Source organism: Nipponia nippon, unplaced genomic scaffold (assembly GCF_047370975.1).
Source record: "Nipponia nippon isolate SJK-2023a ecotype South Korea unplaced genomic scaffold, ASM4737097v1 scaffold_4, whole genome shotgun sequence".
Lineage (NCBI taxonomy): Eukaryota > Metazoa > Chordata > Aves > Pelecaniformes > Threskiornithidae > Nipponia > Nipponia nippon.
The window spans coordinates 103,854,623-103,870,296 of record NW_028262358.1 but is presented as its reverse complement, the minus strand read 5'-3'; the positions used below and the strand labels follow the sequence as shown (position 1 = coordinate 103,870,296).

The window sequence follows — 15,674 nt, the reverse complement described above, 5'->3', positions numbered from 1 at the left end:
TTAGCAGTGACTGATCATAGAGGATTCATACTATTGTCTGCTCCTCATATTGGCAGCAAAAAACATGGAGGGGAGTTACACCTTTGTGAAAGGTAAGACAAATAAGATAGAAACAATCTCAAAATGCTTCATTCCATTTACTATTAATATTATGAGCCTTATGGGCATACTATAAGCCCATAGAACAACATTTTCCATGGTATAAAGTGCCAAATTTTTGAAGAAGTTTTAGTTCTTTGTTTGCAAGGAGAGAGGAAGATGACCTGCTATATTAGAACTACTCCTCTTTTTTCTTCTGCTTTTGGTCACTGTCTGGCTATTTTTTTGTTTCCTCTTCTGTGTGAGACTCGCTCATAACCAGACATAATTTGTCATATTATTTTGCTTTACTGAGATTGTGGGCCAATTTGCAAATCTTAAGGCTTTTAGAATCCATGAAAGTATTAAAACAATAATGAATCATGGAGAATACCAACAGATTTATTAGGACTTATTTGAGTTTCAGGAGTCACACAATCAAACTAAACGTATTACTTTTTCTCCTCTGCTCATTTGAATCTAGCCTGGCCAATCTGATTAAATCCAAAGAGTTTCCTGCTGTCTTCTAGCAGGAGTCTTTATAATACTGTCATACAGAAATGCAATTTATTTGTTCATTTTTTCTTTGTGAGTGCAAATTGTTTGCTTATTTCCCACTTTTACTTGTCTTGGCATTTGCCTCCATTTTCCAGATCTATTTTTTTTGTTCGTTGTTACAATATTTGCAATCCTAGATTGCACACACGCACAAAAAAATTTGGCATTCTCTTGCTGTTACAAGGCACAGTGAGGAAATGAAAGCATTAATATATGAAGGCAATTATCAGGTCATTTAGTCAGTGTCAGCCTTGCCAAGCTGGAGGGAAGGATAATTTGGCAAGAGTTTATATTTAGAGGTAACTAATGTCATTTTTATTTTGATACTTGGGCCATTATTTTCCTGATAATTTTGTTTTGAATAAAATTTTTGAGCAGATTACTTCATTTATGCCTGTAAATTCTAGGTGTCAATTGCATATTGGGCAAATTATTCAGGATATACTTCTAGGTGAAATATCAATAAGAAAGCACTTGAAAACAGGTAGATGAAATGACTTTTTCTCAATGTGTTTCATCAATGCAAAGATACCACCCATCCAAAATATAAAAGGGAAGTCTGTCTCCACACATCAGAAGCAGAGTTCAAAAGAAGACATGCTATCTGTTACTAAACCAAACAATGTAGTTGGCAAAAACAGATATGCTTTTGATATACAATACAGAAGAAAAGTGTGTGTTGCCAGTCTGTCTGCTTTGTTCCAACAACATCAATTGGCCAAACTGATGTTCTCCATAGGGACTTTTCCTTGTTTGTATCTTTAGATCATCATGTTTCCAACAGCACTACGTCTGAGCTGCTGAGACATCCTCGTGGAAGGCAGCAGTCTCTTCTCTGTCCATTGACCATTGCTCACCTCCACAGTGCTACTAGCTGTATGTTAGCCCCACAAGTATGATACCATTGACCTTCCTTAGCCCATGTCCAGCAACCTGGCCTCCACCTTATCTCCCAGGACTCATTCAGTAGAGCCTGTAGCATAGGATGTAGAAATGGTCATCCTAAGGATATCACTCTATGAAGGAAGTGCAGCGCTTTCAAAGGAACTGAAGGCAAAGACTGACATGTGGGGATATGTCAGCTTGGCTTCTTTTGTCTGGCTTCGGCTCAGGTCTGGTCTGGCACACAATGTCCTGTCCCTTCATGCTGAGCCATGTGAGTGAGCAGGAGGCCCTGAAGAATCCTGTGTTCCCATCTGCTCAGCTTCTTCAGCCTGGCCACCCACAAACTTCTTTTCCCTTGTCAAACCTTCAGGCTTGTAATGCTGTGGAGCCTGTGCCTGCGTCACTGACACCATCATCTGGCGTTGCAGTTCATCCGAACAAGTTCAAGGATCTTGATCAATAATCCCACAAGTGGATCTTCATCAACAATCCCACAACTGGAAGTAATGATGTTCGTCCTTTCCTTTGGACCCAGTCTAATAGAATCATAGAATAGGATCATAGCACGTTTTGGGTTGGAAGGGACCTTAAAGATCATCTAGTGCCAAGCCCCCTGCCATGGGCAGGGATACCTTCCACTAGATCAGGTTGCTCAAAGCCCCGTCCAACCTGGCCTTGAACACTTCCAGGACGAGGCATCCACAACTTCTCTGGGCAACCTGTTCCAGTGTCTCACCACCCTCACAGTAAAGAATTTCTTCTTAATATCTAACATAAATGTACCCTCTTTCAGTTTAAAACCGTTACCCCTCTTCCTATCACTACACTGTCTGATAAAGAGTCCCTTCTCATCTTTCCTACAGGCCCCTTTTAAGTACTAGAAGGCTACAATAAGGTCTCCCTGGACCCTTCTCTTCTCCAGGCTAAACAACCCCAGATCTCTCAGCCTGTCCTCATAGGGTAGGTGCTCCAGCCCCCTCATCATCTTTGTGGCCCTCCTCTGAATCCACTCAAGCACATCCATGTCTTTCTTATGCTGGGGGCCCCAGAGCTGAACACAGTACTGCAGGTGGGGTCTCAAGAGGGAGAATCACCTCCCTCGACCTGCTCACCACACTTCTTTTGATGCAGCCCAAGATGCAACTGGCTTTCTGGGCTGCGCGTGCATATTGCCGGCTCATACTCAGTTTTTAATCCACCAGTACCCTCAAGTCCGTCTCCGCAAGGCCGGTCTCAATCCACTCATCGCCCAGCCTGTATCCATGTTTGGGATTGCCCCGACCCAGGTGCAGAACCTTGCACTTGGCCTTGTTGAACTTCATGAGGTTCACCCAGGCCCACCTCTCTAGCCTGTCAAGGTCCCTCTGGATGGCATCCCTTTCTTCTAGAGTATCAACCACACCACTCAGCTTGGTGTCATCTGCAAACTTGCTGAGGGATGCACTCAATCCCACTGTCCATGTCCCCAGCAAAGATTTTAAATAATACTGGTCCCAATACGGATACCTGAGGGACACGGCTCATCACAGGTCTCCACCTGGACATTGAGCCACACTCTTTGAGTGCGACCATCCAGCCAATTTCTTATCTACCAAGTGCACCCATCAAATCCATGTCTCTCCATTTTAGAGACAAGGATGTTGTGTGGGACAGTATCAAATGCTTTCCAGAAGTCCAGGTAGATGTCATCAGTCACTCTTCCCTTACCCACCAGTGCTGTAACCTCGTTGTAGAAGGCCAACAAACTTGTCAGGCACTATTTGCCCTTAGTGAAGCCATACTGGCTGTCCAACACAGTCCTAGCTGTGGTCCAGAGCAATCCAGGTGTACTGACTCCATCATTCCATCAGCATCTTACCTGGTGTGAAGAAGCCTCCAGAACCCCAACAGAGTCAATGACTTTCCATACCTTGGGATTACCTCACGATCAGTTACACTGTGACTCTCCTTTACACCGTCATTAGACCTTGTTAGAAGCACTGCCACGTGAGGCTGTGCACAAAGATCCAGTGTCGTGGTTTAACCCAGGACACCCAGTCTCTTCTCCAACCTTTGACTAACTGGTCATGGCACTTTGACATTTTCTCCTGCTTCTGTAAGGAGAGAGATGCAGCCTCAAAATCACCCTGAATACCTGTTGTCCATAATGTCCAGGTTGGCAGTTTTGTCCATTATACTTCAAACTTCTGAGGCAGGAGATATAAAAGGAAAACCCTGTTCCCTGTGTCACTGCCCTGAGAGGTATTATGCTCATCATTGTGAAGACAGAGCCTGCTCACATAGTTACCTTCCACTGTGTTCACTTTGAACACATACTCTGCAGAAGATTCCTCCTCTGCCTTCTGTCACAGCCAGCACTTTGTTTCCGTGACTTAGGAAACAAATTGCTCAGACCTTCATGCATCCTCTTGGCAAATGCATGAAACTGAATGTTCCTATAACCTGACATCAACACTACCAGACATCTGACTGTCTTCGCTAAGCCTGTAAAGACATCATGAAATCCGATAATATTCCCCGGTAATTATCTGTCTCCTGCCTGTTCACTACCAAGACAATAGACTGGAAATGCTGAGGAGATCAGATTTCCTATACTTTAATAACCACTGCATCTTCTGAACATAGGAAGAAATCTTGGTTTTGAGATCATGGTCTTAAGCATCCCTCCAGTGTCACTTTCCAAACTGCCAAGTGCTTTCTGTTCTTTAATAACAGAAATTACAGTCTCCTTTGTCACTCTCCTCCTCCAATAAGTGCTTTATAGTGACTCTCTCTGAGATCAAGGTAATTTTGGCTTTTTTACAGGTGTTACACGATGCATCAGATATGGCTTGGGAGGCCATGGTATCTGCAACTTTAACAAGATCTTCCAGTCTTCTTATCTCCAGAAGGAGATAAAATCCCTGGTTGAAGACATGCCCTTTGACGGCATTATTTATTGTAGTTTAAACTCAGCAAGTTCCTAAATTATGTGTTTTAACTCAGACTGACTCTGGTTGCTTTGGAGATGAAGCCAAATACCATAGCTCTTAGCAACAGTTTAGACTTCCTGACCACTCCAGATGTTGCTATGGATTTCAACATCAAAAGGCTTCCTCCAGAAAATGTTTCCCCACCTTGGACATCATCTTCCTGCTAGCACTCATAGCCCAAGATCACAGTCCAAGCATTTTGTGTTATCTGCTCTTATTCACTACCTACCATCTCCTCTCCCTTTGACAGTAAGTCAACTTCACTCTTCAAAACATGTCTTTGCATATTTGAGGGAGCTCTCACCACTGTAGTCAAGGCTACAAGTGTAACTTGCCTCTCTGCTCCCCCCCGCAACAGGCTAGATGAGTATTTCATTCTTGGCTCAGTTAATTCATTTCTGTTCTAATAAAAAACAAACATGTCTCTAAGGAAGACTTTTTATATGCAGCTTTTCTCACATCCCTGAAAGGGCTAGGTGAATGCCTAGTCCCTCACTGAGACTTGAACTTATTATTCAAGACTCTCGGACCCTTCTATGCTATAAATAAGGGTGTCTTTCGTGACAGATATCTCTTGCACTAAGAAACTGGACCTTATGGCTGTTCTACTTATAGCAATGTTCTTTCAGGAGAGGGTGACCCTCCAAGTACAGCTTAAGCTTCTCACCCATGTTGCAGCCAAGACCAACCTTAACTAGGAAACGAACTTGCCTGTTTTTTGGTTGGTTTTTATGGTTTTTTTTTTCCCCCAAGCTGCCTACCTCTGTGGTTGAGGCTTTTTTTCACTGCCAACATGAAGAGGGATCTTTCTTTTTATACTGACAACGCCAAATCCTGGAAACTGTTACCAAGTCTGATATCTTAGTTCTCTCACTGTGCTGCCCGTCCAAGCGAATATAGCCAGCTTCCATGCAACTGTCGAGGTAGAAACAGACAGCAGCACGCGCTTTCCCCCAGACCTCATGCAGAATAAATGGAATTGCTGGGAAATGTGTCTTTCTCTGACCGTTGCCACACTGATATCCAGAGCTTTTGGCAAACTTGTGCCTGACGCTACACTGTACAGTTCAAGCATGCTGTTAACATTTACTAAAGGGTTCCTGCACTAGCTGTTTTCATGACTCCAAGACCCACACCCAGGTAAGTATGAAGATGTACTGATTACTGGCTGGAATTCCCTTCCATGCAAATGTATATGGAGCTACAGCTTGAAGATGGAAATCAGCAACTGGTTTCTTCAAGAAGCATAGTCCACGTGTACATTCTCTTCCCATCCCCCTCCCCCCTTCTCTCTTCATCCCTCCAGAAACCTGATGGGATTGGGACTGTGCAGCTGAGAGACAGCTGCAAAGGCCATTGGGCTCTTTCCAGAGGTGCCTGTGACTGCTGCAAGGGGAAAAGTTACCTTGTCTTCATCATAGGATATACTCTTTGAATTCACACACGGAGTGTGCATATTGAAAAACTGCTTGCTGATATTATTTTTTTGATTTAACAGTGAAAATACCATTCAAAAGGAAAAGTCAGTTCTACTCTTTTTCTTTTTTCCTGACTCTGCCTTGATTCAGTATAATTTGCATACTGCAGCACTCGATAGGTCTGTGTCAAAGACTTGGGGGCGGTGTGGTGGTGGGGAGTGTTATATAAAATCCCACAGAAACTTGCAAAAGCAATGTGGTCTCAGTTATGAAGAAAACTCTACTGTGAATATATTTCAGTAAGTGTATTTCAGATGGGAATACTATAAAAAGTGCATAAATTACTTGCTTGATATAGCATTTTCAGGACCATGTTATTAAAAAAGGTGAGATATGGCATTCTGCTGTATCCCTCACATCATTTAAATGGTTCTATATTTGTCAACGCAGTTGTCGATAAAATTTCATTGCGGCATTTCTTTTTATCACTGCGAGTTTATTGGGCTACTTGAGATTTTATTTTATTTTGTAAATCAAGGACTATAATGAGACTGTTTTATAATAATATAAAAAGGGGCTATCCTGTGGATTCCTCGTTCTAAGAACAGCTCTTCCAGACCAAGCTTACTCCCTGCTTCCACTGAACTGAGTAATTGCATTTGCTTAGGTTTGAAATAGGGAATTACATAGCAGAACAGAAGTACTTGTGCAAAGCTTTATAAAACTCAGCACCAAACCAATGTTACCAGGCTGAATACCTTTTTCATTTATTTTACTGTGCTAGGTGTTTCTTAGCAGTAAGAGAGGAAATATAGAATGAATTTTGAATGAGTGCAGGTAGAAATAGTGCTGAGTTGTTGGTGCTCACTCTGCAGATGTATCTTTTGTGTTGAATTAGGTGGAAACAGCAACTGATTCAGATACTGAAAGCAGAGGCCTACGGGAATACCACTCTGTTGGAGTACAAGTGGAAGATGAAAAACGGTAATTCAAGCATGTACAAAAATCTGTACTCTTTCATAACACAACGCACATTTGTAAACAGAGTTAATAACAAACATCTGGCAAGTGCTGCCCCTAAATAATTCACAAAGCCAAATTTCTTATACGCATGCTGGTCATTTGGTAAAATTTGTAAAGATTACTTAGCATTTGCTTAATATTTAGTTAACTTTGCAGTTTTTAATTGGAGGGAAGGAAGTGAAAGTTTTAAATTAAAGTAGCGGATTAATATAATTTCATTATTGGCAGAACAAATACAAAGAGCTGTATATTGGAATATTCTTCCTTCGATAGGACCCCTCAGGCTGATCCAGGCTTTCCCAGTCCACACAGGGGGATGTAATGGTTAGGATGTAACCCATGGTACCTTTATCCTAAACTAGAATCAGCTGTTACACTTGTTCAGTCCTTATCTAGCTTTGTAAAACTGCCGGCCAATGTACTAACCCACAGGTTATCCCTGGCAGGCACTGCCTGTTAAGTACTGGCCTGGGACCATTATCTCATCTCACGGCAGCTGTCAGACAGTATCTGGCTGCTAATTGCCTTTTACCATCATTGACTAGAAGTAATTTGAAACAATAGGCTCAGATGTGAAAAGATTTCACAAATAATCTTTGCTTCTCTATCTAACTTTTTAACATAAAGCTTTTCTAAAATGTCATTATTCGGTGGCATATCACAATAGAAAATCAACATTTAATGGCCATCCTATGAGGCAAGTAAAAAATACCACAGTCTTAAACCTGCTGCTACTATTTTTCTTCTATTAAAAGATTCTCAGCAGTCCTAACTTAGCAGATTTTCAGATTTTATCTAATTACAATTCTTAATATTTGAATTTTTTTTATACATGCACTTTACAGACTTCTATCAGGAGATGTAACCCTGCAGTTCTGCTAGTTATTTCCAGTTCATTTAGTAATGATACATGGTATTTTGTAGTGTGAGAATAAATCAATATATGCTTCCAGAGATAATTTAAATTATTTTCTTTTGTATCTTTGCTCAGATCAATTATGTCACTATGCATTTTGGTTCTCCTCTCTGTTGTTACTCACTGTCTTATTTTAGTGAGATACGCACAAAGAAAAAATATTTAGCATAAAGTCCAAGGAGAAAAACAGAATCCATTCACTGAAACATTATTCTGTGCCTCTGTATAATCACGTATGTATTTATATGTCTTAAACTCTTTTCTTTCTTCCCTCTTCACCAAGACACGGACGATTCAAGCGCTCAAACAGTGTAACAGCAGCTGTCCAGGCTGACCTGGAACTGGAGGGCTTTCCAGGACACATCACCATGGAGGACAAGGGACTTCAGTTTGGCTCGTCGTTCCAGCAGCACTCAGAGCCCAGCACGCCCACCCAATACAGCGCAGTGAGAACTGTACGGACACAGGGACTGTTCAGTTACAGAGAAGATTATAGGACCCCAGTTGACACCTCAAACCTTCCACCACCAGAACCCTGGCTAGAGCCAGCCATTGAGACAGTAGAGACTGGTCGAATGTCTCCTTGTCGACGAGACGGATCTTGGTTTATGAAGTTGCTACATACTGAAACTAAGAGAATGGAAGGATGGTGTAAAGAAATGGAAAGAGAAGCAGAAGAAAATGATCTTTCTGAAGAAAGTAAGAACATTTCAGTATCTTTTCTTATAGATGTCTGCTAAAATAAGAAATCTGTTAGGATAAAGTTGTGATCTGTAGTTTTTCCTTACTTATTTTGTAGTACCAAAGAGACTTTACAGAAGCATTAGATATAAGGCCCCTGTCCTGCAACTGACTGTGCAAGCTGGCGTTTCCCAGAGTAAGGTTTTGTAGAAGTAGCTGAGGAGCCAACTGTAGAATCACACGCAGGATCAAAGTCTGGTATTAGATATGGCTTAAATAGTGCAACAGCTCCATCCACAGCTCCAGCTCTGACACATTCTTCCCACTCACTTGTATGGCTCCAGTGCTTGGCCCTTTGCCAGAGCACACGACGTCCTATGTGAACATTTTTTTGCCGTTTCCCTGAAACCTGAGAATTTGCCTCTTATTAATGAACAGCCATTTTTAAAATGTTTTCATTCCTTTACAGGCATTTCTGCCTATCATAAAGGGTTTGTTGGCAGAACAGAAAGGAGTAGGCAAGAACAATAGTTAAAGCACTTCTGCAATTACAGAGGCATATGCACTATTAGATATTTCAGCTGCATTTTCTTATTACAATTTTGTCAAGAATCATTATTATTCTCTCACATCCTGTGGACACCTTGAAAGGAGTGATGGGATAAAGTGAAAAATAATGTAGACTATTTTGGAACAAGATCCAAGCCAGCACTAATGATAGTAATATATCAAAGTGGTCCTAGCACTCAGTAGCCAGCTCCCTGTGATTCCCTCTGAGGTCAATTATCCTTGTTCTTCAGGCTCAGTTTTATAAATATTTCAATCCCTGCCAATCTGAATTATTGTCTCAACTGAGATTTTCTCAGATCACAAATTAGGTCATATTAAGTTTTCTTACTAGCATATTTTCCTGCACTCCCACAAATCTCACCATCGCCTCCGAATACTCTTTCCTGATCATCTTCTTTCCCCCTCAATGAGTTCTTGCTATGATCTACCCGCAGGTCTTGAGCCAGGCCTGCATGGTGACTAAAAGGCCAATTCCTATTTCTTGCACTGACCTTTTTAAAAGAAAGAATGTCTATGTTTTTACCTCATCATTTTTTATTTTACAGTGATATTTTTCCACTGTATCGTGCACAAGTCTGCCAAGTAACAACATAGGATTTGGGGTGGGGGAGAGCATAAGGCTGTTTTTCTTCCTTCAGCTTCCAGTGCTTTCTGGAGTGTAGCTTTTTGTCCTTGTTTTCATCATGGGAGAGCTGAGCTGAGAATTTTCCCTTTGTGTTGATACTGTGAAGACTTTAATACCCTCCTAGGGGCTGTTAAAGTACAAATAATAAAATATTTTGCTTTGCTTAGCCTGTGTGAGGATTTCCAAGCCTTCTTTCATAATGGTTATTTTTTAATACTTCTTTTTACCATATACGTCTTATTTTTCAATTCCCCAAATCTTTGTTCTGCTGGATACTGACATTTCTCTGCCATCATTAAGTATCCCAAAGCACCTGCTTCCAAGGTTGCCTGTTACTGATGTGGGGACATCAGTGCTTATGATCTGAAGCAGAAGTTCAAAGAACAAGACTTTAATCTCCTTGGAAAGAGTAAAATTATTAAGGAGCAAGGGGAGAAACACTGGCAGTTAGCCCCTCCCTTTCCCTAGGAGGCCAGTGAGAAGTCTGCAGGCAAGGGGTGGACTTTTCCCACCTCCTCTCCCTGCAAGCTCTTCTTCATGCACAGCCCTAATCAAATCTGCAACCACATGAAATGAGCAGTGGAAATACTTTCACGTCAGTACTCCTTCCTCCCTCGGAGACACAGATAGGGAGTTAGCCGTGTTATTCTCTGGGATATGAAGCTGTCTGTGTAGTATGTTAGGAAAACTTGGAGGAGCTGATTTTAGCTCACGACCCATTCCCAGGTGCAGAACCACTCTCCCTCCCACCATGTGAAGCTATGCTCTTGCACTCCAGAAATACTCTGAAACACCTTGCTGCACGGGGAAACAGCAACTAGGAAGATAGTTTTCAGTAAATTGTACAGAGGACACGAAGACAAATTGGACTTCAGTAATTTGTATTAATATTCAGAGTTAGTGACACCCTTTTAACATAGAACATTTCAGGCAGAAAACAAAATGGAATATCAGGATTTTATGTTTCCCCATTTGCAGAGTGACTCTACTCTGTAAAAGAAAAAGAAAGAGCAATTCCCTCATACGGAGTTACTCAAACACAACTGAAATGGACCCTTGAAATTCTCTTTTTAAACTAACCAAAATGGGTTAATTACTTGTGTTTGAGGGAACATTTTGACCTCCCTAAGAGGTTAGAGAAATTATTATAGAATATGTCAATATAGTGTATGCAAAATCAGGTGTTTGTCTTCAGCTGATTGTCAAAAGTGACACCCAAACTTCCAATTTTCCATTTTATGTGACTCATTTCAAGAGATCTTCCTCCAATAATTTCCAAATTACATTAAAAATGTAGTAAAATGGTATCCCTTCACCTAATATAGCTTACATCAAAAAAAAGGAAGTTATCAAAGAATTATTTTCACCGAGGGAATGAGCTTCACAGCATTTTAAAATTTCAGTGTGAATAATTTTTTTCCTGTTGAGTCTTTGACACATGTATCCCCAGTTTGAGCTATGGAGGTTGAAATGTATGTATCCACAAGAACTAAAGTTTAATGATATCCCAGCATGAAAGGTATCTTGACATATCTAAGCGTTTGGCAGTTCCCTGAAGAAAATACACGCAAATGGGGGAGCCAGAAGCAACTAAATCTGTTTTTCCATCTTCCAGCAGGAGCTACTATTCCCAAAACACTTCACAGCAAAGTTTGCACATTCAAACTGTCATTGTTAATGCTGAATCATTTATTTTTGGCCTGGGTTTATTAATTGTACCTGAAGACCAAATATAGCTTTGCATCCCATAGGAGAAGGCTGTCTTTATGATACCATTTCTGTTTTGTTTTAATCACAGGAAGAGTTAAAATAGAACTGCATTTTAGAAAACAATTTCATTTTCTGCGTTAGCACAATAGCCCTGAGATCACCGAAAGCTGTCTGATTGCTGTATTGATTTTTTCTTTCACTGTAGCTTTTCTCCTATAATGTTGTTTTAAGAACTTCACTCATCAGGTCTTAGAAAAGGAGAAGATAATCATTGCAGCAAAAATAACCTCTCTCTCTCTTTCTTTTCACAGAATTTGTTTATTTGGTCAGTTGCCATGAATTGTATTTTGGAGTCTCTGCAAAGTTCATATATTGTTTGTGGGGTCAATTATTTGTGCTCTCAGTGTTTATTATAACATATATATAGAGAGATATATATAAAATATATATGTGGCTGTAACTGTTCCCAGGGTAAGTCATCTGATCATTTGCACTAGCAGGGTGCCTTCAAGCAAAGATATGTGTTTCTCAAGGGTGCTGACTGGAGTTTCAGTTTTACACCCTGAAAATTGTGTTTGGCTATTGCTGGTGTGTAGGTGATGACAAGAAAAACACTCTCAATTGTCACAAAGCTATTGAAGACCAAGAGGGCCAGGACTCTGCCGCCCACAAGCTCTGTGATGGGAGCAGGGAGACCGGCGCAGGGAGGGGGAGAGCAGGCGAGCCCAGCGGGGAGCCGCAGTCCCTGCCCGCAGCTTGTAGGCAAGGTCTGGCAGAGGGAAGCAGAAGACATCCTGGGCTTCTGAGTGCCCCATGCTTGGCCACTGAAATGTTTCTGCACGCAAGTCAAATGGAGAATAGCCACACAGAGTTTACTCTCATATAAAAGTCCTAAGATGATAGGTGCAAAAAAATTAACTATAGTGTAAACTATGCCAGCAGAAAGGTGGTTTTGCTGGTGTCTTCTGCATCGTGGTTAGGAGCTCTGCTGGCATAGCTACATAGTACAGTGATCTCTAGTTTTAAAAAGGCATTAGAGAGAGTGAGCCCATCTCTCCCCTTACCCCTTCATTCCATGGATGCTGGATTTTTCCTTGCTAATCCTCTGGCTGATATTTCCACAGTACTGCAAGGGCTTTAGTAACGTGGCCAAATAGCAACAGAAAACATAGAGTTAAATCTCCCATACTTTGAAAAAAAATCAAAAACCCCTCACAACCTTTTTATTTTAGTATATTCATCAATTAATCATCCATAAAAGCTTTCATAGGTGTTTGACCAAATATGGGTTATCCTTTAACCAAAGAGAAATTACTGACATAATTTCGTAATGCTTTTCACAAACTTATCCTTCAGGAACTATTGAAATTTACATTTGGAGTGTTGCAAATGACTACAGAATGTCTTAATTGCCCTGAAACAGTCTTTGAAGTCAATAAAAGACAGTCCCATAGTGTGGAATCCAAGAATTTCTTCTAGCATTTGTATTGTTCTGCTCAAATTTTCCCCTCTTTGAACTCAGCTCCATTTAGGTAAGAATTGAATTTGCACCGAGTCCCACTTGGTGCAGAAGGATCCCATTGCCCTACCTACCCTCCAGAGCACTGCCGACTGGTAGCTGTGCTGTCCTAAAATGTCATCTCACTCTCAATATTATACATTTATTATTACACCTACCTGCTTTGTTGATAGCAAGAAAGACATATATTTCTGAAGATTACTAATTTGGGTTTATAGATTAGACAAATGCTATGCCCTGCTTCGAGTTAGGAGGATGAACTAACTGCTGGTTTGAATATTTTTTCCAAGCTTATTTTCTCAGATTGTGTCTGGAGCAATTTATTTATGAGTATAGGAAAAAAATGGAACAATCAAATGGAATGAAAATTTAAATTAAAACATGTCATTTAAATAAACAGTAATGAATGCCAGAAGCAGATTGATTGTTAGTAGTTTCTCATTGCTGGTGCAGCAGTGACACAACTGAGCAAAGCTTTTAACCTGTCAAGAATAGAGTTACAGCATCAGACTATAATCTTGGTTTCATCAATATAGATCTAACTTTTCCCCCTCTACCTTTGTGATACGAAACCATTTTCAATTACAAGATTTTGTAGCATTTCTCAAGCAATACAACACATATATATTAGGTGCGATTTTGTAATATGCTTATTGCAGAGGAAAAGACACCACTGTGTTAATTGTGCATGTTGTATACAGGCAACTTACACATTCTCTGTCCAGGGTATAAATCCTGAGTCTGCTTCTACTGAAGTCACAGTCAGGGTGTTGTATGTCTTCAGAGCAGAAGCCATATAGGACCACAAAAATGGAGTGCTTCATACGCTACAGGGAGCAGAATTAAGGTTGTGTGACTCTTTCCTGACATTCAAGTAAATATAACATTATCTTAATGGAGGGAGGTTTATGAATTATATGAAAATTATATATATTTATGTGTGTTGGTAGATTTTATCATCATTTATTTACAAGCAAATTCTTCTAGGCATCACCAAACATCTCAATCTCTCCAGTCTCTAACATTCATCATTCTTTCATGGAGATAATCAATCTGCACTCATCAGAATAATTCCCCAATGCATGAAATTAATAACAAGGCTTTGGCTGTCTATTAATATTGTGCTAAAGATTATGAATTGAAGAGTTTTAATACTTTAATTTAATTACAGCAAAGCAGAGTAGCATGAATATGAGAGATTCTAACGTCTATGTTGTATTACATCTGATTTACTTATTGAAATGGAAGTAGAGCTAGATCTTTAATAAAAGGTAGGGCTGTGATTATACATGCGTATTCACCACTGTGACTCCGTGACACATGCAAGTAGCCCAGAACCACCGTCTTACATCCCCAGCGGATGTGTATCACCAAAATGCTGCATCGCCAGTGCCTAAGTCTTGCCTGGTCTGACTGGGCTTTAAATCACCGATGCTTGTTGACCTGAGCCTTTAGGATAATGAAGATAAATGTTTATTTAATATGGGGGTTGGGGTAACTGTGAGATTCACTAGAAAATATCAGTCATGTCTAGATTCTGTCAAGATCTACATTCCTGCAGCAGGGCAAAACCAATGTGCCTTACTCAGGCTATGTATTTGAGCTATGAGGAAACTAAAACTGAACTTTACTCACTATGAGACAAGCACTACAGCCATCAGCCTACAGAATCATGCTCAATCTCTTTCTGCCCCATGGATAGCTGAACATAGCATGGAATAGGCGATGTCCGGGACCTGCTACAGCACAGTTCCCCGTCCTGGCAAAGAGGGGACTCTGACCCCACACTGGGAGTTTGTCTTATGTCCTGAGCTACAGAGCACCGAGGGAAATGGAGGATACAAGGCTGTTCGTCACTTAAGTCTTTGCCTTTATTAAAAATGCTGAAAACAAAATCAAAGCAATTTGTTTCAGATCAAATGAAACATTTCTTTTTTATTTAGGTTTTTGTATGTTTGTTGAGGTTTTATCACCCAAAACATTGCGTTCCACATCCCAATAACTCCGTAGAGAAAAGCGAGGGGTTTGGTGATCAAAAAACCCAAAGCAATTAAAATGCTGTTTTTCATTTGGACAACCAAACAAAAACAAAACACCAGTGAATTACTCATGCAGCCCTGAACCACTTAACCCTTTCACAAATGGGTGCCACACGGGACTGATGAATTATGCATATTGCTGTTTAATTTAGTGGTGTGGCGCAGCTGTAATGTTTGTCTAACAGAAAATGGAATAGATTTTGAGAACCACAGCTTTACGTGTTAACACAGGCTTATAAAGTTACAGAGTTTGTATGTTTCCACAGAACTGGAGCCTAAAACTTCCAAATTATCTCTTGCTGCTACTTGTGGTTAAGCAGATGTTTCAGGGGTCTAGAGAAAGCAGAATTAAAATGCAATACCTACTACCAAAATACTGTTTTCACATGTCACTCAGTCCCCTCCTATACTTATTCTAAATAACAACAAAATGTTAAGCGCTGCCAGAGTTTAATGTTTTCTGTATCACAGGCTGCAGATCAGTTCTGCTATACTATTGTAGCTTCATTCCACCTTCTGCATCCCATTTGAATTATCAATTTTGATTTCCTCAAATTGAATTAAAAGATGTCAGAGTAATTCCTGTCTCACCCCTACCACTACCTCTTTCTGTCTTTACCCTAACCATTATTTAAAGATCTGAAAATTCTCCAGATAAAATCAATCTTCCATTGAAACTG

At 40.4% G+C, this 15,674-nt stretch overlaps 1 protein-coding gene across 16 annotated transcripts in view; it reads left to right on the top strand.

The window, feature by feature from the left end:
• The window catches only part of DLGAP2 (DLG associated protein 2), a 480,050-nt gene that overhangs the window by 447,969 nt on the left and 16,407 nt on the right, over window positions 1–15,674 (top strand). For all 16 annotated transcript variants that reach the window (XM_087775270.1, XM_087775281.1, XM_087775268.1 and 13 more), the window contains 2 exons: window positions 6,810–6,895; window positions 8,134–8,549. In XM_087775270.1, the coding sequence (XP_087631396.1) occupies window positions 6,810–6,895; window positions 8,134–8,549 (502 nt within the window). The remainder of the gene's footprint in view (window positions 1–6,809; window positions 6,896–8,133; window positions 8,550–15,674) is intronic.